The sequence below is a fragment of the Ursus arctos genome, unplaced genomic scaffold (assembly GCF_023065955.2).
Source record: "Ursus arctos isolate Adak ecotype North America unplaced genomic scaffold, UrsArc2.0 scaffold_4, whole genome shotgun sequence".
Classification (NCBI taxonomy): domain Eukaryota; kingdom Metazoa; phylum Chordata; class Mammalia; order Carnivora; family Ursidae; genus Ursus; species Ursus arctos.
In genome coordinates, this window is record NW_026623056.1 from 1274509 (window position 1) to 1299290 (window position 24782).

General features: G+C 37.8%; 2 protein-coding genes across 2 annotated transcripts; both read right to left on the minus strand.

Annotated features, from left to right (window-relative positions):
• Positions 1–1083: 1083 nt before the first annotated feature.
• On the minus strand, positions 1084–2043 carry LOC125281846 (olfactory receptor 4K2-like). The gene has a single exon (XM_048215777.1). It carries the CDS (start codon positions 2041–2043, stop codon positions 1084–1086), a length of 960 nt encoding a protein of 319 aa, XP_048071734.1.
• Positions 2044–21769: 19726 nt separating this feature from the next.
• LOC125281850 (olfactory receptor 4N2-like) lies at positions 21770–22693 on the minus strand. The gene has a single exon (XM_048215781.1). The coding sequence runs from the start codon at positions 22691–22693 to the stop codon at positions 21770–21772; it is 924 nt and encodes a 307-aa protein (XP_048071738.1).
• Between the last annotated feature and the right edge of the window lie 2089 nt (positions 22694–24782).

A 24782-nucleotide genomic window follows, 5' to 3' on the forward strand; every position in this document is an offset into this window, starting at 1 on the left:
CTTTGCCCCTTACAGTGATTCAGTCTTGAACCAGCTCTATGAATTCTCTGCATCTTAGCTTCTTCATCAGCTGTTAGGGAAGTGATTTGGTCAGCTGATTTCCAAAGACTACCTTGTAATAAAAAATCTCTTTAACACAATCAACAATAAACCAGAATAGGGAGAATTGTGCTATATGCTTTTTAAATTAGTTTCATCTTTTTTTCTTATAGGCTACATTATATTGAAAATGAGAAACAAAACTCATACTAAGACTAATAATATTTTGGAAATGACAGACTTGTCATGAATGAAGTAGTTAATTTTCCAAACATTTAGTCTTGATATTAAATGAATTCATCATATCTCTAATATTCAGTCAGGTTTAAAAAGTTAATCGGACTTCAATGGTTCACTTTCTACATTTTAAACTTCACAAATGGCCATTTAATCAGTTATTTGCTATATTAAATATCAAGTGTGGTAGTGATCAGTATACTTCTTTAAAAAACATATTGTTAAATTTCACATCCTCCAAACTATTCTGTTTTGTTTAAAGCTGACTCAGAACTCAAGGAGTTGGTTGTAATAAATCAGGATTGTTCAGCTTTATTCAGAAGAAACTCTTCATGATATGAATTTCCCCACAAAAATATCCCCAATGTATGAAAAAAACCTTGTTATGCCCAATACTCTTAATCAAAGTTCTGCAAGTGGACACCATCAGAGTGCCACAAGGCTGCCACTGAGTGGGAATGTTCTGGGTTAGAAGACAAGAGAATAGTAATTTTTCTCAGGCTTCTCTAAGTTGACTGAGGTATGTTGATAGGACTTAGGGATATATGAAGCCCTGAATTTACGTTTTGATGATATCTGCATTTTTCTATGAAAATAGCCTATAGATTTCAACAGATTTTCAAATGTATCCATAATCTCAAAAGGCTTGCAAACATCTCACTAACTTCTAGGCAAGATATTTCACATCTCTCAACCCTGGCTTCTTATTTTTGTGAATTTAGACTAAAGGACTTGAAATGAAGATCTAAGTTTAATTATCTTTTGCTATAAGGAGAAAACTGATGATGTAAATCTCAGACAGGAGATTCATTGCACTGGGTATCTTGGAGTAGTTTTCCCAAGGTTTAAGTTTTGATTACTTAGTTTCTTCTTCACAGCTGTCTTCACTTCCTGATTTCTCAAGGTATAGATAAGTGGATTCAGAAAGGGGGTGAAGATGGTATAGAAAACAGACAGAACTTTGTCTACCAGGAAGTTGGTGAAAGGCCACACATAGATAAAGATGCAGGGCCCAAAGAACATTAACACAACCATGAAATGTGCAGTGCAGGTAGACAAAGCCTTAGATGTTCCTGTAGAGGAGCGGTCCTTGATTGTGACAAGCACAATGACATAGGAGGTGAGCAAAAGCAGAAAACTTATAAGAGCAATCACACCACTGGTTGAGATCATGAAGATTCCAAGAACATACATATCTATACAAGCCAGCTGGATGACAAAAGGAAGGTCACAGAAGAAACTGTCTACAACATTGGGACCACAGAAGGGTAAATAGAGGGTAAAAGCGAACTGGCTCATTGTATGCAGGAAGCCCACTGTCCAAGAGGTTACCACAAGCCCAGCACATACTCTTTGGCTCATAATTGTTGAATAATGGAGAGGTTTGCATATGGCAATGTACCTGTCAAAAGACATGGAGATCAGCAGCACAATCTCAGTCCCAGTAAAGAGGTGCAAAAAGAAGATCTGAGAAATGCAGCCCTCAAAGGAGATGGTCTTACACTCAGCAAAGAAGTCCATGATCATCTTTGGAGTGGCAAAGGAGGACAGGCACATGTCAATGAGAGACAGGTTGCTGAGTAGGAAATACATGGGGGAGTGGAGGTGTGGGGTGGATAGAACTGTGAGCAAAATCAGGCCATTGCCCAACATAGTTATCAAAAAGAGAACAGAAAACATCACAAAGAAAAAAGTCTGGAGCTCAGGAGAATCAGTAAGTCCAAGTAGTACAAATTCAGACACTCTAGAATGGTTGAACCCCTCCATTGATCTGCAGACTGCTCTGTCATGACAAAATAAGACAAAATGACATAGTTAGAAAATGTGACACTTTTACGATTACATATGAAGGAGTTATTATATCAATTAGTAATTCACCAGAACATTGATTACCTTAAAGCCTACTAATAACTATCTCAGTAAAGATTTTTCCCTTTGGAACAAACTTAACAATTGCCATCAGATAGCACTTTGAATGGACAGCTTCTTGGTTTTGACCAACATCGGTACATTTTGGGTTATACTTATCATATACCCACACAATAATATTCCCATTCTGAATACTAAGGAGTTACATAATCCATATTTATAGAGTGAGATTACCCTAAATTAGTGTGCTCTACTTAATAAGTCAGTTATGTAAAAGTTTAAATGAGGGTTGAAATCTCCAAACTTTCTGTTAAACAACAACAATAAAAATATAATTATGTCAAATCCATCATTGAATGCTGGATGTAACTAATAGTTTAACATAACAATTTCAAAAGACCCATTAAGTATCCTATGAGGGTAATAAATGATTCTTTTAGTGGTCTCCTGTTTTCTCAGCTACAGAAAAATCCAGTTCTATTCTCACTTCACTTGCAAATTTTCAAATTGTTTTGTCACTATTGATAAGTATTATTTTTAATATGTAATATATAAATAATTTCTTAATTCCATAAAACTATTGATAACTAAAAGGTTTACCTGAAACATGAGTTAGTCTCGATTTTATTTTATGATCTCAAAGAAACGCTTAAAAAAGAGAGAATATCCCTCCTTTACATCTCATGCTATTCCAACAAAGCTGCTTTTTTAGACTAGAAAGAAAAATAGATTCGAGGACTGAGCCAGAAGTATACAAGATGAGTGTTGGGCATCTTGTAATACCAGAATATAAGGTGCTTAAAACAAGACAAGCAAAAAACCCACTTAGGTGGTAGTATTTCAAAGTGACACAGGAGCCACTGGGGGGAAGAAAAAGACAGTTCAAGGACTCAGACTCACTTTTCAAAATTGAGTTTTTTATTTTCAGCACATTGCAAGTGCTACAAATACCTTCTATGATGTTTTTCATCAAAGTAACCTCCTGTTTTCCCATTAGAGAAAAGTTTGGCTTCATCCTTACTTATTTGCACATATTCAAATTGTTCTGTCAATATTAATAAATATTTGTAAGATTTATCAGAGAACAATATTCTAGAAATCTGACAACTGAACTGTGGCAAAGTAGTTAAAAGGGTTAAGGTGTCCTTAACCTGCTTTGTGACTTTGATCATACCTGAGTAGCCTCTGTAAGATTTGATGTCTTTACCTGAGAGCATTAAATTAGATAGCTTGCATAAAGCCCTTATATCTCCTGGACAACATTCAAGAACTCTCTAGGTTTCAAAATCCAAATTTAAGAATACTGCTGAAGGGGCGCCTGGGTGGCACAGTGGTTGAGTGTCTGCCTTCAGCTCGGGGCGTGATCCCGGCGTTGTGGGATTGAGCCCCGCATCAGGCTCCTCCGCAGTGCGCCTGCTTCTTCCTCTCCCACTACCCCTGCTTGTATTCCCTCTCTCGCTGGCTGTCTCTATCTCTGTCAAATAAATAAATAAAATCTTTAAAAAAAAAAAAAAGAATACTGCTCAAAAGTAATCAGCTTGTTTTATTTCATTAATAATTATAATAATTGCAGTAAACATATTCAAATCTAGTTTAAATTCAGGGATTTAGAAGAAGATATGTGCTTATAAAATCATTTCATCTTTTTGAAGTTAAATTACTTCTTTCCAAATGAAAATTATGAGTACCTTGATGTATCAAAAATCTCAGCCTCACTCATTTGAATACTTGTTCTATTTTCCTAACTTAATGTAATTAGTAATGAGAATGCAAACTATTATACCTAATTTATATATGTATATACACACATATATGTATATATGATAATATATTGTGTATTCATTTATAAGTGAATAAACAGTTGCCAGGTTTTTTCTCCTTTCATTTCCTGAAAGGCATCTCTAATACCTATTTAATGAAATCATCCATCTTTATGTCTTCAAGTTATATATATTTTTCCTTACTACCCCTTCATTATATTTGCTCTATAGAATTATTAAATGAATTTTCTTTGCCACCTGACGAACACAAACCATGACTGTTTCTCAAGATCCTTCATATTATTTCCAGGTTTTAACCTACCAGCTATACATCAGGAATCAAAAACACTACATCCTTCAAGCTTCAGAAGCCTTTTGAAATCACCATGGTCCTTAGTAAGCGTCAGAAGCCTGGAGTATGGATATATGTTTTTCCCAGTCCTGGTATAAGAGCCTCTAGAAAGCAGCGGCCTTTAGGAGCTGAGGGATTGGATACTCCTGTTTACTTGCAGTGGGAGTTATTAAAATGTTCCTCTGACTTTTCCCAAAGTTGCAAGAATTGTGGAGCGTGTCTTTGCTATTTAAAGTGAGGATACACATTTATGATGCAGCAGTGTTCCTTAGGGAAAGAGCACAACTGGGACTGGCCTAGGAGAAGGACACCTTTGAGCAGTCTGAAGAGCATTTAAGTAGCAAAAAATTGTTCCTTTGAATGTGGAAGTATTCCCACCTTTATGCCCCAGTGTTCAATGTCTCAAAGTTGGAAAATTACTCTTGTAGGCTTAGGTACTTTGTCACCAAAAGAAATCGTGCTTACCGGAAGAATCGTATAATGGAATAATCATGCATTAAAGTTTTGACAGGACACTCCAGGTTGTAGTACAGGTTGGTAGGTACCAGCAGGTGAAATCTGGGGAAGGAGAAGCTGGAAAGCCCAAAGTACAGAAAGAAGTAAAGACAGGTACTTGCAAGTACCCTAGAGGAATGGTGTATGAATTACATTATACAAAGAAATGTAAAGCATTTAGCACAATATCTGACACAGAGAAAGTGGTGAATAAAATATGGAATAACTAGCAGGGGTGATTCTAATTAACATTATATTTGGAAATGTCCATGACACATAATTCAGGAAGATACTAAATGTAGATTCTCAACCTGAAACCATCACTGAGGGTCTTACCATATTTACTTGAAGGCCAGTCATTCATCTGTGGATTGCTCTCCAAACACAAATTTCTTCTCAAATTTCTCAGTAATTTGAACTCTTCATGAGTATGATACCTATCCTATATTCCTCACAAGACTAGCAGTAGAGCCCAAGAAAATCTTCCCTAGCTGACCATATTTCTTACAGGCTTTGAAATAAAAAAAAAATAAAAAGCAAGTTTGTTTTGAAGATTTAAAAAATTTTTCATCTGTAAAGAGAAAGAAAGGAAATAAAGGGGGAAAAAAGGCCAACCAACACAAAAGCAGTTGCAAAAGTTCAGTAAATTTTAAATATTTGCCCACTTTAAAACAAAAGGTAAGTGTATACAGACTACTGGAGTTATCCTGGAAAGGCAAGAGAATTAACAAAAACAAAAAATAATAGAAATAAAAGATAATTCAGAAAGAGAGTTATGAAAGAGTTTGGGGACATTATGCAGCTGTTCTGTATCTTGGTTGTGGCGGTCTTTACACAAATTGATACATGCATTAAAATTCATAGCACTGCAATACCAAGAGAAACCAAAATCAATTTTACTTTAAGATAATTTATAAAGTAGAATTTTAGAAAGCAAAACTAGATAATTTTGTTACAAAAGAAGCAAATAAAACCATGATAAACCAACATTAACTGCTAAAATATATAGTTTAAAAAAAGAGCCTTTTCAGATAAGGAACAGAATACATAAATAGGAATAATCTTAATCTGAAATGTGTTGTATCTGTGTGACAAGCTGTGATACTCTACAAAAGGAAAAAAAAACAAATTGAAATACATGCTGTGTTATTGGAAGGAAAAGCACAATATTGCTCAACAAGGAAATTTTTTTATGGAAGTATAACTAACATACAGCATATTAGTTTCAGGTGTGCATAAAGATTGAATAATTTTATACATAATCAGCACCCACAATGGTATAGTCACCATCAGCCACACAACATATTATGACCTTAACTATATTCCCTATGCTGTACTTTTCTCTCTATGACTTTATTTTGTACTGAAAATTTGTACCTCTTAGTCCCCTTTCTCTCTTTCACCCATTCCCCTACTCACCTCCCCTCTGGCAAACACCAGTTTTTCTCTGTATTTAAGATTCTGTTTTTTTGTTTGTCTCTTTTTTTCTGTTTATTTCTTTAATTCCACAATGAGTGAAATCATATGGTATTTGTCTTTCTCTGACTTATATCACTTAGTATTATACTCTCTAGCTGCATCCATGCCATTGCTAATGGCAAGATTTCATTCTTTTTTATGGCTGAATATTCCATCATATATATATTACATATAATATATGTATGTAAAAATATATATATATGTAAAATATATATATGTATGTAAAATATATACCAATTATATATACCAATATATATACCACTTTTTTATTGAGTTATCCATCTGTGGACACTTAGGTAGCTTCCATATCTTAGCTATTGTAAATAATGCTGCAGTAAACATAGGGATGCATATGTCTTTTTAAATTAGTATTTTTGTTTTTTTGGTGAATACCCAATAAGGAAATTACTGGATTATATGGAGTTTCTATTTTTAATTTTTTGAGGAAACTCCATCCTGATATCTACAGTGACTACACCTTTTTATTCCCACCAACAATGCATGAGGGTTCCCCTTTCTCCACATCCTCACCAATACTTGTTGTTTCTTGTGTTTTTGATAGTAGCCATTCTGACAGGTGTGAGCTGATACCTCACTGAGGTTTTGATTTGCATTTCCCTGATGTTTAGAGATGTTGAGCATCTTTTCATGTGTCTGTTGGCCACCTGTATATCTTTGGAAAAATGTCTAATCAGGTTCTCTGCCCATTACTTAATCAGAGCATTTGGGGGTTTTTTTGGTATTAAAGTGTGTAAGTTCTTTTTATATTTTGAATGTTAACCCCTTATCAGATACATCATTTGAAAATATCTTCTCCTATTCAGCGTTTTGTTGTTGTTGTTCATGGTTTCCTTCACTGTGCAAAAGCTTTTTATTTTGATATAGTCCCAATGGTTTATTTTTGCTTTTGTTGCACTTGCCTGAGAAGACATATCTAGAAAAATGTTTCTCTGGCAGATATAAAAGAAATTGTGACTTAGGATTTCTTCTGGTTTTATAGTTTGAGGTCTCACATGTAGGTCTTTAATCCATTTTGAGTTTAGTTTGTGTATGGTCTAAGGAAGTGGTCCAGTTTCGTTCTTTTGCATGTAGCTGTTCAGTTTTCCCAGGACCATTTGTTGAAGAGACTGTCTTTTCCCCGTTGGATATTCTTGCTTCCTTTGTCATAAATTGACCATGTAAGTGTGGATTTATTTCTGTGCTATTTTCTTCCATTGGTCTTTGTGTCTATTTTCGTGAGTACGATTACCAAGAGTTAGATAGAAAAGGAAAGAAGTCTTGGTTCTTTTCACTGCCACAGCAAAGAAACGAAAGTACAATGGAACTAAAGTAAAGCAGAGCAAGTTTTATTAAAGTACGCTCCACGGGAGGAGCAGTCCAGTCAGGAGAGACAAAGTCCCTGGAAACTCTGGGGTGTGAGTTAAGATCAATGTTTTTCTTTTGGGTGCATCCTAGGGTCGCAACATTTGAGCGACAGGAGGGGATTATATAATAGCCGACTATGCCTATCCTTTCCCAAGATGTATTCAAAATGCCTGCACAGGGTAGGAAACCACATTATTTCTATTCTAGAGGCAGGTCAAATAAGGACAAGAGGCTGCTTTCTGCCCAAGTGCAGTAAGCACAACAAATTTAACTCCTTTTCTGCTGGGATGTTGTAACTGCAAACCGACTGCTAGATGGGTGGAATGGGGGCTCTCGGTCAGGACATCTGTGGTCCATCCTCTGTTGCTCATGCCTAGCTTCCTACCTAACAAGTACCATACTGTTTTGATTACTACCACTTTGTAGTATATATTGAAGTCTGGGATTGTAATACCTGTAGCTTTGTTATTCTTTCTTAAGACTGCTTTGGCTATTCCAGGTCCTTTGTGGTTCCACACAAATTTTAGTGTTTTTGTTCTAGTTCTTTGAAAAATGCTATTGGTATTTTGATAGAGATTGCATTGCATCTATAGACTGCTTTGGAGAGTATGAATATTTTAATAATATTCATTTTTCCAACCCATGACCACGGAATATCTTTCCATTTGTTTGTGTTTTCAGTTTCCTTCATCAGTGTTCTATAGTTTTTGGAGTACAGGTCTTTCACCTCCTTGGTTAGGCTTATTTCTATGTATTTTATTCTTTTTGGTGCAATTGTAAGTGGGATTGTTTCTTAATGTCTCTTTCTGGTACTTATTAGTGTATAGAAACGTTACAGATTTCTCTATATTAATTTTGTATCCTGTGAATTTGCTGAATTTTAGTTTTAGTACTTTTTGGTAGAGTCTTTACATTTTTCTCTATATACTACTAAATCATCTGCAAATAATGACAGCTTTACTTCTTCCTTACCAATCTGGATGCCTTTTGTTTCTTATCTGATTGCTGCATCTAGGATTTCCAAGATAAATTGGATACAAGTAGTAAGAGTAGACATTCTTGTCTTGTTCCTTGTCTTAGAGGAAAAGCTCTCAGTTTCTCACCATTGATTATGATGGTTAGTTGTGGCTTTTTCATTATGGCCTTTATTATGTTGAGTTATGTTCCTGTAAACCTGCTTTTTCAAGGGTTTTTATCATGAATGGATATTGTACTTTGTCAGTGTTTTTTCTGTGTCCATTAAAATGATCATATGATTTTTATCTTTTCTCTTGTTAATGAAATGTATCATGTTGATTGATTTGTAAATGTTGAACCACACTTGCATCCTGGGAATAAATCCCTCTTGATCCTGCTGAATGATTTTTTGATATATTGTTGATTCAGGTTGCTAATATTTTGTTGAGGATTTCTGCATCTATGTTCATCAGAGATATTAGCCAGCAGGGTTATTATATTTTTGTTTTGGCTTTTTGGTTTTTTGTAGTGTCTTTATCTGGTTTTGGTATTTTTGGTATTTCTGCTCTAATCATTATTATTTCCCTCCTCCTATTGGCCTTTGCCTTTGTTTACTCTTCTCTTTCTAGGTCCTTTAGGTGTAAGGTTAGGTTGCTTGAGATTTTTTTCTGTTTCTTGAGATAGGCCTGTATTGCTGTAACTTGTGTCTTAGCGCAGCTTTTGCCACATTCCAGAGAATTTAGATGGTTGTGTTTTCATTTTGATTTGTCTCCCTGTGTTTTTTTTTCCCTCTTTGATTTCTTGGGATGACCCATTCATCATTTAGATGTATATTATTTAGCTTATATTTATTTGGTTTGTTTCCAGATGTTTCCTTGTAACCGATTTCTAGTTTCTTACCACTGTGGTCAGAAAAGATGTATTTTATTATTTCAAGCTTCTTTAATTTATGGAGCCTTGTTTTGTGGGCTAACATGTGTTATATCTTGGAGAATATTCCATGTGCACTGGAAGGAAGGTGCATTCTGCTGTTTGGGGATGGAATGATCTGTATATGTCTGTTTGGCTTTGGGTGACACAAGACCAGATAGACCTGTTTCCTTGTTGGTCCTGTTCCTGTTTCCCTGTTTCCTTCTGTCTCAATGATCTATCGAATTGATGTAAGTAAGGTGTTCAAGTCCCCTACTATTGTATTAGTATCAGTTTCTCCCTTTATCTCTGTTAATAGTTGCTTTACGTATTTAGGTGCTCCCATGTGGGATGCATAGATATTTATAATTTTTCTACCCTCTTGTTGGAATGTTTCCTTTTTCTCTTTGTCTACTGTCTCCGTGTCCTTTGTCTCCCACTACAGTCTTTGCTTTAAAGTGTATTTCGTTGGTTACAAGTGTTGCTACCTCAGCTTTCTTTTCACTTCCAATTGCATGATAAATGTTTTTCCATCCATTTACTTTTTAAAAATTTTTTAAATTTAAAATCAGTTTAACATATTATTAGTTTCAGTGGTTCAATTTAGTGATCCATCACTTGCATGCAATACGCAGTGCTCATTACTTCAGGTGCCATCCCTCATCCCCTTACTTTCAATCTGCATGTGTCTTTAGTGAGTCTCTTGTAGGCAGCATGCTTTTTTATCCATTCTGTCACCCTTTGTCTTTTGATGCAGCATTTAGTTCATTTACATTTGAGGTAATTATTGATAGGTATGTACTTATTGCCATAAGCCCTTGTTACTTGTTTTCTGGTTGTTTTCGTCATTGTTCTCTGCTTCTTCTCTCATTCTCTTACCTTGTGGTTTGATGGCTTTATTATTATGCTTGGATTTCATTCTCTTTTTTGGGTGTATGTCTGTTACAGGTTTTGATTTGTGATTACTGCTAGGTTCATATATATCATCTTAGGCCTACAGCCATCTATATTAAGTTGATGGTCACATTCTAAAAATACCGAAATTTAACTCCCCACCTCCATTTACATATATGATGTAGTTTTTTCCATCCTTTCATGATTTTGGTCAATATAACTGATTTTTACTGCTTTTGTGTTTTAACCTCCTTACTGATTTTATATGTGATTAATCTACTACCTTTATTCTGTGTTTGCATTTACTTGTGAATTATTTTTCTGTTTTTTTTTTCTTTTTTTTAACTGCTAGTTGTGAACTTTCCTTTCCACTCAAAGAATTGTCCTTAACCTTTCTTGTAAGGCTGCTTGAGTAGTGATGAACTCCTTTAACTTTTCTTTATCTGGGAAACTCTTTCTCTCTCCTTCTTTTCTGAATGATAGCTTTCCTGGGTGGAGTGTTCTTGGCACTGTAGGTTTATTTTTCCTTTTAGCACTTTGGATATCTGATGTCATTCCCTTCTGGCCTCCAAAGTTTCTGGTGAAAAATCAGTTGAAGCCTTACAGAGTTTCCCTGGTATGTAACTGTTCTCTTTTCTCTTTAAAATTCTTTACCACTTTACTTCTTGCCATTTTAATTATTCTGTGTCTTGGTGTAGACCTTCTTGGGTTGATTTTGTTGGGAGCTCTCTGTGCCTCCTGAATCTGAGGTCTGTGTCCTTCACTAGATTAGAGAACTGTTCAGCTGTTACTTCTTCCAGTATGTTTCCTAGGATCCTTATAATGTGAATGATAGTATGCTTGATGATGTCACTGAGTCTCATTAACCTATTCTCATTTTTATTCTTTCTTCTTTTTAGTTTGATTGCTTTCATTACCCTGGCTGCTGGTCCTTTCTTCTGCCTGCTCTAATCTGCTACTGATTCCCTTTAGTTATTGAGTTCTTTATCTCCGACTGATTCTTTTTTACATTTGTGATCTCTTTGTTGAAGGTCTCTTTGAGATTCTCCTTTTCTCAAGTCCACTGAGTATCTTTTTACCATACTTTGAAGTCTTTATCAGACATATTCCTTATCTCCATTTCATTAAGCTCTTTTCTGATTTTGTTCTGTTCTTTCATTTAGGACATAATCCTGTCTCCTTATTTTGTCTAACTCTCTGTTTAGGAAGGTCAGCTGTGTCTCCTGATCTTGAATGTAGTGGCCTTATGAAGAAGTCATGTGGTGCCTGCCCTGTAGTGCAGTGCTACCTGGTCATCAGAACCAGACTGTCCGTGGGTGTCTCCTGTGTGGGTCCATGTATCCTAGCATTTTGACTGAGCCATGTTTGCTTTCAGTTCAGTTGGCTGCAGTGGCCCACTTTGCTGGCTGTGGAGCATAGGTCAGTGTTTGGTCCCTGTGCTGTTGAGAGGTCTGAGGCCTCTGTGGGCTTATAGTTGGGCAGTGTCAGCAGTCAGGCTAGCTGTCTGCACTCTGTCATAGTTGCTTGCATACTGAACTGCAGGGAACTCTCCCTGTGTTGCCTCCTGAGAGATTTTTGTTGGTTGGCAGGGCTGGCATTCAGAACACAACTCTGTAGACACCATGATTTTAGGACTTCTGATCTCCAGAATTGTAAGAGATCATTTTATTTGCTTTAAGCCCCTATGTCTGTGGGAATTTGTTATAGCAGCAGTAAGACTCATATGTTTATTTTATACTTTAGGTTATAATCCATCACTACTACGTTTATTTTATTTCCAAAATTGTTGCGCTTTCTCAGTTGGGAGCTCCTTCAGTTGGTTCCTGTGTCACTTTGACATATTCCCCAACAGCGTGGTTTTTGGGTTTTTATGCTTTGTTTTGAGCATTGGTACTATAAGATATCCAACACTCATTTCGTGTATTTCCTGGACCACTACTAGAACCTAAGAAGCCCTGGTCCTTTTTCTTGTAAAATGGTATTAGAAACCATTGTGATTAACACTAGGTGTGTTTATTGCCACAGGCTGTCATTGCCCTAGGCCCTCTCAGCCAACAGAGCGAGGGACTATATGCCTGTACAGCAGCCTTCACATACACACATATCTATAAATCCTTCTGTCTGTAACAGTCTGCATCTATATTGAGCTAAACATGAATTTATACTGATGTCTTCAGCTTTAATCCATTATCCCATGGATCATTCTAGCCTCTTCACATAATCTGTAAACTCCCACTCCAGCATTGAGAAGCTTGGCTACCATCATCCATTTACTTAATTATTCAGTTCCAGTAGATACATATATAGCAGTGTCAAAATTGTTAACCCATACCCCATGGGAGACAACTCTGTCACTAGAATATAGTGCTTAGGTGCAGTTCCTTTTGCCGTTAGTCTTACAGATTCCACTAATTTCCAAAGTTACTTAGCTCAGCCCCTTTTCTCCTATCTCCTTAAATAAGTCATTTCATACATTTGTTACATTTTGGGTGGTCACAGTCTACGTTCCATCCTGGAATCTTTTAACTTCCTGAATGACTTTCTTTTTTAATTTGCCTAAATTAAAGTTCATTCTTGTGCTCTAAAGTTCTGTGGGTTTTGATAAATCCATAGTGTCATATATCCATCACTGCAGTATTACACAGAAAAATGTCACATGCTAAAATATCCCTTTTGCTTCACTTATTCAACCCTCCCCACATCCCTGTCTACCTTTGGCAAGGTACTGATTTTTTTATTTTTTACTGTCTTTAAAGTTCAGTCTTTCCCAAAATTTCATACATTTGAGATTACTTAGTATGTAGCCTTTTTAGACTGGCTTCTTTCACTTAGCAGTATGCATCTAAGATTCATCCATATATAAATGCCTTAATAGCTCATTTCCTAATATTGCCAAAAAATGTTCTGTTGTGTGAATGCGCCACAGTCTGTTTATCCACTTACCCATCAAAGAACATTGTGGTTGCTTCCAGCTTTAGCTTTTAGGATGAAACTCTTAAAAACATTCCTGAGCATGTTTTCGTTTGGACATGTTTTCCAATAAGTTACATAAATACCTAGGAATATGATTGCCAGGTCATAAGGTAAGAGTATGTTTAGCTTTGTAAGAAATTGCCAAAGACTTCCAAAGTACAATTTTGTGTTTCCACAAGCAACAAATAAGTGTTCTTATTCCACTCCATCAGCAGCGTTTAGTACTGTCAGGTTCTCTGCACTGTAGCTCTTCTAGTAGGTATGTAGTAGTATCTCATTGCTTTAATTTGTAATTAAGTTACAAATTTAGTGGGATGAACAGGCAGACCCAGGGGATTTTTAGGGCATTAAAACTACTCTGTGTGATACTATATTGGTGGATGTATGTCAAGCATTCGTTAAAATCCATACAGTTGTACGCACAATGCGAAACCTAATATAAACTAAGGACCTTATTAAAACTATATCACTATTGGCTCGTCAGTTGTAACAAATATACTACACTAATGCAGGGGGACATAGGTGTGTGATGTATGTGTAGTGGAGGGCAAAGAGTACGGCAACTCTGTATTCCTGCTCAACTTTTCTGTAAACCTAAATACTACACAGGAAAAGTCTACTAATGTCTACGTAGAAACAACTTTTGAGGAATTTTGCTGTAAAAAGGAGAAATGAGATAATATGTAGAGGGGAAAAGCCAACAGTTTTATTTAATATGAAAATATGTGGTTATACACTAAGAAAAAAAAAAAAAAACAATTGGGAAGAAAAAGTTAATGGTGAAGAGAGAAAAAAGAATTACCAGAGTAATTGCCTTTAGTAGCAAAGAGAGGATGGATTCTGCTGCGTAGATGGGGGAGGGGATTTTTGTAGGAGCAGTATCAGGTGACTCAGTTTCAGGAGGGATGAAAGGCAGCATGGTCCCAGATGCAGGTATAGGGGTAGTTGTAGTGGTAGGAGCTTGAGGAATTCTCTTCTTTTTTTAGTGAAATAGGAAGCAACATGATAAGCTGGGAGTGAAGATGGAGGAGATATTTGAGGAATGAGAACATTTTTATAGCCTGAATATTTTTACCATGCACATGATTTATATTCATAAACATTTTAACTTATTATTTTTAAAAATAAAATATAAAAAATCATAGACTTATTTGCATTTTTGGTTACAGATTTTTTTTTTTTGATACTGCCTATTCAGTGTAGTTATAAGTGACTTAAATTTGGGTAAGTTTAATGGGCAGAGAGGCAGTAGCAGAAGATTCTGTTTGGGTAGAGGAGATCTGATAGGTACACAGTGCTCTGGATCATTCTCTTGACCCTAGTCCTATGGTTAATGTGGTGGAATTTTTCAAACGGAGGACAAAGATTATAGCAGGAATGGCTCGCTTGACAGCCTGGGTCTCCTGTGTTATTCTAGGAGACATCTCTGGATGCCGAACTTATAGTTTTCTAGACCTTTTAGCTGTTTCGTAAATACATAATTCTCTATATTAAATCATACTGTGTGGGGATTCACAGTGTCTGGATAGATAAAATCTGACTTGCATATGCCTCCCTGGATGAGACTAATTGAAAAGCAGAGGAGATGTGCCCGGAACCCTGGGCCTCCATTGAAGTTTCTTGGCTGAAAGCAGCCAGATTCTTCCTGTGGCTCCAGGTTCTTATCTAGGGAGTAAATGTTTACATTTTGAAGAAAAACAGGCACCTGTGCTGCTCACATATTTCACCATCTCCTTGCCTCACATGCACTTCACTAGCACTGCTCGCCCCATCACGCAGTTGCCCCATAGACTATCTTCCTAATCATTAAAGCTACACATTTCCTTCTTGTTTTGCACTTGCTCTTGGTGTATCGATAAACTCACAATAAAAGCGGAGACAGAGGACCTTTCAACACTAGAGCGTCTGGTCCCCAGGCCCTCTCTTTCTCCTACTAAGGTGTCTGGAGTCATCTTTTCATTTGCTGTCTCGGGGTTTGCTGGCCAAACCCAACAATACTGTGTTTAAAATAACTAGGATAGGGGCGCCTGGGTGGTTCAGTCCTTAAGCATCTGCTTTCGGCTCAGGGCATGATCCCAGGGTCCTGGGATTGAGCCCTGCATTGGGCTCCCTGCTCAGCTGGGAGCCTGCTTCTTCCTCTCCCACCCCCCCCTGCTTGTGTCCCCTCTCTTGCTGGCTGTCTCTCTGTCAAATAAATAAATAAAATCTTTAAAAATAAAATAAAATAACTAGGATAGTTTCTGCTATCTACAATAGATTCATGACTGGCCCACCAAAGAATTATTATACTGAGTGTAAAATCAACTGGGGATGAGATCAACAAACAGCTAGAACTCAAAGAAAAAGAAAAAAAAAAACACAAAACAAAACAAAAAAAGTTTCCATGACCTTTTCATATGAAAATAACCAGTTTTGGGGGATTCTGGTCCAAGATAGCCATGTAGGAAGGCCTTGAACTCACATAAACACACCAGATTTACATTTAATTATAGAGCAATTTCTCCTGAAGAAGAACTGGGGGCTGCTGAACAGCGTTTGCACAAAAGAGAGGACAGCAAAAGAAAATGGCAGGAGAGACAGAGATAGGGTAATGAAGGGAATGCCCATCCCTGAAACTGTGAACTACAGTGGGAGGGATAATAATGAGGGATGTGAACAGATTCTTCTGCCCTGGGGCACAGAAAAAAAGTGTGATTTGAAAGAACAACTAGTTTATAAAAGATCCAACCCTGGAACTCTGCCAAATGGCCAGAGGCACTGCTGGAACTCTCTCAGGGTTGGAGTATCTGGTGAGTGCTGTGGTTTACATTCTCCCTCCACCTCCTAAGTACAGACCAGTGCAGGATCTAGAGGCCATACTGGCCTGCTGCCTCAGCAGCCCCAGGTCACCTAGCCCACACTAGCCCTAGACCCTCAGGGGCACAGAATAAAAGCACAGTTTAAAAGCAACTAGCATATAAAAAACCTGGCCCTAGAACTCCACCAAACAGTGGGGGGGGGGAGGCTTTTGGAACTCTGCAAGTCAGAGGGGCTCCTGAGAGACATCGTTTACGCTCTGCCTCTACCTTAATAATCTGAACTGGGGCAGGGTCTAGGTACCCTAGGCACTTAGCAAGCACTAGAGCCCCTGGCCTATACCAGCCCCAACTGTCCCACCAAGGTGGCCACAGTTTAGTACACTGACACCCCTGATCAGCACTCATCACAGCTCCAGCCTTTGCACCAAGGTGACACAGGGGCAAAGGTGACACAGGGCAAAGTATCCTAGAACAGTCCATGCCCACACCACTTCAGCTTCAGCCAGCTTGCTGAGGCATCCCTGCTGCAGAATGCTCTAGGACCTCCCAGCTGATGATGCCCACTTTGGCTCCAGTGGCCCTGCCAAGGTGCCCCCTGTGTAGAGTACCCCCGGACCCCCAGCTGTGCCTCCATCAGTTCCAGCCACCCCACCAGGGCAGCCCCTGCACTGAGCACCCTGGGATACCCTGGCTCACATCACCTTCATCTTCCACTGTCCTGTCAGGGTACATTTTGAAAAGTCCAGGGAACACACTGGGGCATCTTTGTGTAGAGAGTCCTGGAACAACTTAGTTTACACTCCTTTCAGTTTCATTGTCCTGCCAAGGTGCCCTATGTGCATGGGACACCCCCACTTGCACCCACTTCATTTTCAGCTACCCTGGTGGGGCATCTTCTGTGTGGAGAGCCCAGGGACCATAGCAGCCCATGTCTACTCAAGCTTAGTAATCCTGCCAGGGCACCCTCTGCATGGAGAGCTCTGGGGTCTCCAGGCTTGCACCCACTTCAACTTCAACTGTCCTGCCATAGTGCTACCTGCATGGAGAGACCCAGGACCTCCCAGCCTGCACACTGCCTGAGCTCTAGCTGCTCTGATGGAGAGCACAGAGCACCCCAGGACCCTAGCTTATACCCACTTCAATTTCAGCTATCCTGTTCATGTGCCCTCTGCACATAGAGCCCTAAGACTCCCTGGCTTGTACCCACCTCAGCTTTAGCTGTCCTGCCAGGGTGTCCTCTGTGCTTACAACCCCAAGACCCCTACCTGCCAACCACCCAGCCGGCACCCACTTCAGTTTTAGCTTTCCTGCCAGAGCACCTGCTGCATGGTGAGCCCAGGTACTGTTAACACCAACCTGCACCTACTTAAGCTTTAACTCTTCCCAGAGCTTACAGTACATAGAGATCCCTGGGACCCCTCAGCTTTCACCTCCTTCAGCTTCTGCTGTCCTTCTAGGGCTCCCACAGAGTCTCAGGGCCACTGCAGCTCAAGTCGACTTCAACTGTGGCCATCCTACCAGGGCAGACCCAGCCCACACCAGCCACAGCTCCTGCCTCCAGTGACACCACACACACAATCTGCATACAGTACAACCATACATAAGACAATTCCTTCAAGACTGAAAGATTCAGCAGTTCTACCTAATCCATAGAAACAAACATAGAAAGTCAAGCAAAATGGGGAGACAGAGAAATAAGCCCTAAAAGAAAAAACAAGAAAACTCAGAAAAATAACTAAATGACAAGCAGATAAAGAATATGCCTAATAAGAGTTTAAAGTTATGATCTTAAAGATGCTCACCAGGCTGGAGTGGAAGAACTCAGTTGAGTCGTTCAATAAAAAGATAGAAAATATAAAAAGGACCCAGAGTTGAAGAACACAGTAACTGAAATAAAAACACTAGAGAGAATCAGCAGTACATTAGTGGATGCAGAAATACAGATCAGTGATCTGGAAGACAAGGTAATGGAAAGCACCCAAGGTGAACAGCAGGGAAGAATTTTTAAAAATAAAATGAGGATAGGTTAAGAGATCTCTCGAACAGCACCAAAGAAACAAACATTCACATTATAGAGGTCCCAGAAGAAGAAAAGAGAAGGATACCCATTATCACCACTTTATTTAACATAGAACTTGAAGTCCTAGCCACAGCAATCAGGGGAAAAAGCCATCCATATTGGTAGGAAGAAGTTAAACTGTCACTATTTGCAGATGACATGATGCTATACATAAAAAAACCCTAAAGACTCCACCAAAAAGTACTGGAACTGATAAGTTAATTCAGTAAAGTTGCAGTATACAAGATTAGTACACAGAAATTGCTTGTGTTTCTATACACTGGTAACAAAGTAGCAGAAAGAGAAATTGAGAAAATAATTCTATTTACAATTGCACCAAAAGGAATAAAGTCTCTAGGAACAAACTTAATCAAGTTAGTGGAAGAACTATACTCTAAACTATAAAACATTGATAAAGAGTTTGAAGATAATGCCAAAAAAGTGGAAAGATGTACCATGCTCATGGATTGGAAGAATTAATGTTGTTACAATGTCCATACTACCCAATACAATCCACAGACTCCATGCAATCCCTATCCAAATACCAACATCACTTTTCAAAGAATGAGAACAAATAAAAGTAAAATTTGTATGAAACCACCTAAGAACCCAAATAGCCAAAGCAGTCTTGAAAATGAAGAATAAAGCTGGAGGTATCCAATTCCAGATTTCAAGATAATATACTACAAAGTGGTCATCAAAACAGAATGGTAGTGCCAGAGAAGAGACACACAGATTAATAGGACAGGATAGAGAGTCCAGAAATAAAGCCACACTTACATGGTCAATTACTCTATGACAAAGGAGGCAAGAATATACAATGAAGAAAATATAGTCTCTTCAACAAATGGTGATGAGAAAACTGAACAGCTATGTGCAAAAGAATGAAACTGGGCCACTTTTTTACACCATAAGCAAAAATAAGCTCAAAATGGATTAAAGACCTACATGTGAAATTTGAAACCATAAAACTCCTACAAGAGAACATAGGCGGTAATCTTTTTGACACTAGCTGTAGCAACGTTTTTCTAGATATATCTCCATAACCAAAGGAAGCAAAAGCACACATCAACTATTGGGACTACATCAAAATAAAAAGCTTCTGCACAGTGAAGGAAACCATCAACAAAACAAAAAGGCAACCTACTAAATGGGAGAAGATACTTGCAAATGATATATCTGATAAGGAATTACTGTCTAAGATATATAAAGAACTTATTCAACTCAATATCAAAAACAAAACAAAACAAAAAACAAAAACCCAAATAATCCAATTAAAAAAATGGGCAGAGGACTTAAACAGACATTTCCCCAAAGAAGACAGATGGCCAACAGACACATAAAGAGATGCTCAACATCACCAATCACCAGGGAAGCGCAAATCAAAACCACAATCTGATATCACCTCATACATGGCAACATGGCTAGAATGAAAAAGAAGAGAAATAACAAGTTTTAGTGAAGATGTGGAGAAAAAGGAACCCTCATGCACTGTTGGAAAACACTATGGAGGTACCTTAAAAAATTAAAAATAGAATTACCATATCATCCAGTAATTCCACTACTGGGTATTTAACCAAAGAAAATGAAACTCCAATCTGAAAAATATGTGCACTGCTATGTTTATTGTAGCATTATTTACAAGAGCCAAGTTATGGAATCAACCCAAGTGCCCATCAATAGATGAATGTATAAATAAGATGTGGTATATATATATAATGGTATATTACACAGCCATAAAGAAGGATAAGATCTTGCCATTTGTGACAACATGGATGGACGTAGAATGTATTATGCTAAGTGAAACAGACTTATTTTGCTTAGCATAATACACTCTACGTCCATCCATGTCATTGTAGATGGCAAGATTACATTCTTTTTTATGGCCGAGTAATATTCTACACACACACACACACACACACACACACACACACACACACACACCACATCTTCTTTATCCATTCATCAGCTGATGGACACTTGGACTTTTTCCATAATTTGGCTATTGTAGATAATTCTGCTGTAAACATTGGGTGCATGTATCCCTTTGAATTCGTATTTTTGTATTCTTTGGGTAAATAAGTCAGAGAAAGACAAATACCATATTATTTCACTTGTATGTGGAATTTAATGATCAAAACATGTGAGCAAAGGGAAAATAAAAAAGAGAGAGAGGCAAACCAAGAAACAGACTCTTAACTATAGAGACAAACTGATGATTACCAAAAGGGAGATGGATAGAGGGATGGGTTAAATAAGTGATGGGGATTAAGGAGGGCACTTGTGATGAGCACTGGGTGTTTTATGGAAGTGCTGAATCACTATATTGTACACCTGAAACTAACATTACACTGTATGTTAAAAAACTGGAATTTAAATAAATAAGTAAAAAAAGAGAGATAAAGACAAATACCATATGATTTCACTTATATGTGCAAACTAAAATAAAGCAAATGAATACTAAACAAAGAAACAAAAACAGAATCAGACCTATAAATACAGAGAACAAACCTATGGTTCCCAGAGGGGAGGGCAGTGGCAAGATGGGGAAAATGGATGAAGGGAAGGGGAGATACAGGCTTCCAGTTATGGAAGAGTAAGTCAAGGGAGTAAAAGATACAGCATAGGGAACATAGTCAATGGTATTGTAATAGTGTTGTGTGGTGACAGACAGTAGCTATACTTCTGTTGAACATAGTGTAACATATAGAGATGTTAAATTACTGTGTTGTACACCTGAAACTAATTTAACATTGTGTGACAACTATACTCAAAAAATATTTTTTAAAGAAAATAACCAGCTTTTTTGGGCCTTCAACAAATTATGGAAAAAATTTGGCAGCTTAATTTCTTTCAAAATATATTTCCCTCTTAATGATATTTTTTAACTCTTGATATCTGCACAGAATCTTGAGTTTAGAGCCCTAAGACATTTATAAAACTGCATGTGATAAATCATCCTGCTGCTTAAAGCCTTAGAATGGTTTCTTATTTTAATTACAAAAAAAATCAGACTCTTTATATTCACTTCATAGACTCATGTGTTAGACTACCTGGTATCTTCAATCTTTTTCATATTCACTTATTATACCTCAGTCAATTTGAACTTTGTTGTATTCTTCAAGTATACCAAATTAATCACCATCTTCAGGTTTTTGCACTACGTGTTTCCTCTGTCTAGAATGCTCTACCTCCAGATGTTTGCATGGTTGACTGTTTAGTTCATCTAGTTATCAGCCAAAATGTCACATCCACAAGAACAGCCTAGTTTAAGATGGAAAGTCGACTTATTACCCTCACCCCACACTCTCTCTTATCTATTTATCTATACTTTTGTTATCCTTTAGTTTCTGTATCTCTTCTTGAAACCATTCAGTTCATTTTCTATCTTTAATGGCTGTCTATTCCCACCAGATTGTACCTTTAGGAGAGCAGTGACTTTACCTGTCTCAATACCTCTTTCTCCCAGTGCCTGAAATAGTTCTGATAAAATGTTCAATAAACGCAGTGTTTGGAAATGGATAAATTAATTTCAGATAAAATTCTCTGGTCTTGATTTTTTAATTCTTTTTTTTCCCTTTAACTAGGCTACATGCTGATTAAACAGCCTCCTCATAGAAGCTTTTACTTCCTGGTTGCGAAGGGTATAAATCACAGGATTCAACAAAGGAAAGATCACTGTGTGAAAAAGAGAAACAACCTTGTCAGCTGGGAAGGCTCTGAAGGGGCGAGTATGGATGAAGATGCCAGGCCCAGACATGAGAAATATAACAATGATATGGGTGGTGCATGTGGAAACAGCCTTGCTCTTCCCCTCAGAGGAAGACCCATATACACGGCAGAGGAAAACCGCATAGGAGGCCAGAAGGCCCAGGAAGCACAGAAGGGTCATCAGACCACTGTTGAAGACCATCAGAAGCTCCACCACAAAAGTGTCTGTGCAGGCCAGCTGGATGACCTGTGGCACATCACAGAAGAAGTTATCCAGCTGGTTTGGGCCACAGAAGGGCAAGCGGAGGATGAAGGCCACCTGGATAATGGAGTGGATAAAGCCTCCAAGCCACAGCGCCAACAGCAAGGCATGGCAGGCTCTAGGGTTCATGACAGTTGAATAGTGTAGAGGCCGACAGATGGCAATGTAGCGGTCAAAGGCCATCACAACAAGGAGTAATCCTTCCCCTCCTCCAAGGAAGTGCAAGAAAAAGAGCTGAGTGATGCAACCCCTGTAGGAGATTACCTTCTTCTCAGAAAGAAAGTCCACCAGCATCCTGGGAGCCACAATGAAGGAATAGGATGCATCCAGGAAGGCCAAGTTGCCCAGAAAGAAGTAGAGGGGGGCTGTGAGGCCAGGGTCTGATCTGATGGTGAGGATGATGAGGAAGTTTCCAGGGAGGATGATGAGATAGAAAATTAAAATTAGAACAAAGACCAGGAGCTGAATATCTTGAGATTGGGTCAGACCAAGAAGGATGAATTCTTTCACCACTGTGCTGTTGTCATTTTCCATCTCCTCTGCCTGCAGTACATCAAGAAGCAGAGTGATTGTTGTTATTGTTTCTTCCATCTAGAACCTCATTCTTCTCCAACTAAAAATATTTGACATATCTGGGGGCTCAGTCGGTTAAGCATCCAACTCCTGATATGGGCTCAGGTCATGATCTCAGGGTTGTAAGGTTGAGCCCCAGACATGGAACCTGCTTAAGATTCTCCCTCTGCCCCTCCTTCCCCCTTGATCCCCCTTCCTCTATTAAAAAAATTTTTTTTTGACATGTTTGTCACATCAGCTAAAATCATGTCTCAACCCTCACCAACATCCTGGGTAAACTCCAAACATTTTGTTAACTCCATACTTAAAGCAAGCAAACCAACAAACAAAAATACTGTTTTCATACCACAATTCTTATTCCCATCCAACCATGCGCTTCTGTAGAACTGCTCTCCACTCTAAGAATCTGGCATCCTACACGTTGGGATTCCTACCTTCCTGGGTCATATGAGAAGGTTCCTAATTGAGATACAACATAACTCCAATTTTTAAGATCTTTGCATTTTTATTGTTGTACTGTGCTTGAGACTTAGCTATTTTCTTGAAATTACACCTCTTTTCATTCACCAAGTCCAATTTTTTTCTTAAGTATTTCCTTTTTTCAGTTCCTGTGGAATTCTTAGTTCCTGCCTGCTCACTCCCTGCCTTGCCCTCTGTATTCTTTTATTAATTCTCTTATTACATTACCCTCCTCTGGTCTGGTGTCTTTCTATTACCCTGACTCCAAACTGATCATCAGGATCCCAATGATAACTCCAGTTTTCATGTAACGTAGAGGCAATTTCCTGGCTGTGTCCCTGGTTAAATACCACTTATATAGCCACTCCATACGTTGTTCATCTAGCTTAATTAACACTGCTTACATACTCCCAGTCTCCGTCTCTCTCTGATCCCCGTATAACACCCAAGGGTGGAGAGCCTTTAGCCGTTCAACAAACAATATGCTACAATACAAAATTTGCAAATATAACATTTTAAAAAATTAGTTATGTCAATGCATAAAATCATAGCATAGAACAGGTCGAAGTAACAAAAAAGATCCTATAGTCTAATATATTCCTTTCAAATATAAGAAAACGAAGGCAACTGTGGTTACCTAAGTCTAGAATGAGTTTTCTCTTTTGTTCTGATTGACAAGTAGTGGAAGAATGCAAGTGTGTTCTTTTTCATTTAAATAAAGAAATTACTAACACAGCTCTCATCAGTGGATGTCCTTTTTTTGTGTACTTAAATAAAAATAATATTGTTAGTCTAAAAATCACACCTTTGTGGAGCCTAGAATTAGAAGATGAACCTTGTCTAAGTTATTGGAGGGAAAATCCAGACTTAAGGCTCAGGCTATTTAGTGGGGTCTCATTTCAGAAGGGACACATGAGATTCATGGAAGAGTGAACATAAAATAGTGTGTGTATATATATATATATATAGTATATATGCACATATGTACATATTGCATTTTAATTTTACTCTTTTCAAAATGCTACTTTTTGGTATTTACATATTGGTATAATGGTATATATGTACTTTGTAAATAAACTGCATATACTTAAGGTACATGTTCAAAAAATTTTGTCACAGATAGGAAATGTTCTTAAAGTTTGAAAATTGCTAATCTACAGAAAAATATAATGTGACATATACCAGTGCTCCCCTATCCTATTTAAATAGCACAGTTGCTTTAAGTAAGTTCTGTGGAATATGGAGTGCCAAAAAAGGGGGACATCTTTGCCAGAAAATGCTAATGGGTCAGTAATTAGAAAGAAAGACTAGAAGAGACAAGGATGAAGGAAAGAAAGAAGAGGAGAGAAATAGAAAAGCAAAACCCAAAACAAAGCAGTAAGTCTATATAGTGTACTGTTAGGATACATATTTTAGGAAACATTAAAAATATCTGTTTTAAGTATGTCTGAAGCTAGTTGAGTGGATAATATATAGGTTTCCATTGTATTACTTACAGCCAAAGGTAGAATTTATGAAGGTCTTATTCAACATATCAATCAGTATATATACACAGTATACATATACACAAACACCACACACAGGGAAAGTG

Coding starts and splice junctions, on each gene's coding strand:
- LOC125281846 (XM_048215777.1), bottom strand. CDS start 2,043: ATGGAGGGGTTCAACCATTCTAGAGTGTCTGAATTTGTACTACTTGGA.
- LOC125281850 (XM_048215781.1), bottom strand. CDS start 22,693: ATGGAAAATGACAACAGCACAGTGGTGAAAGAATTCATCCTTCTTGGT.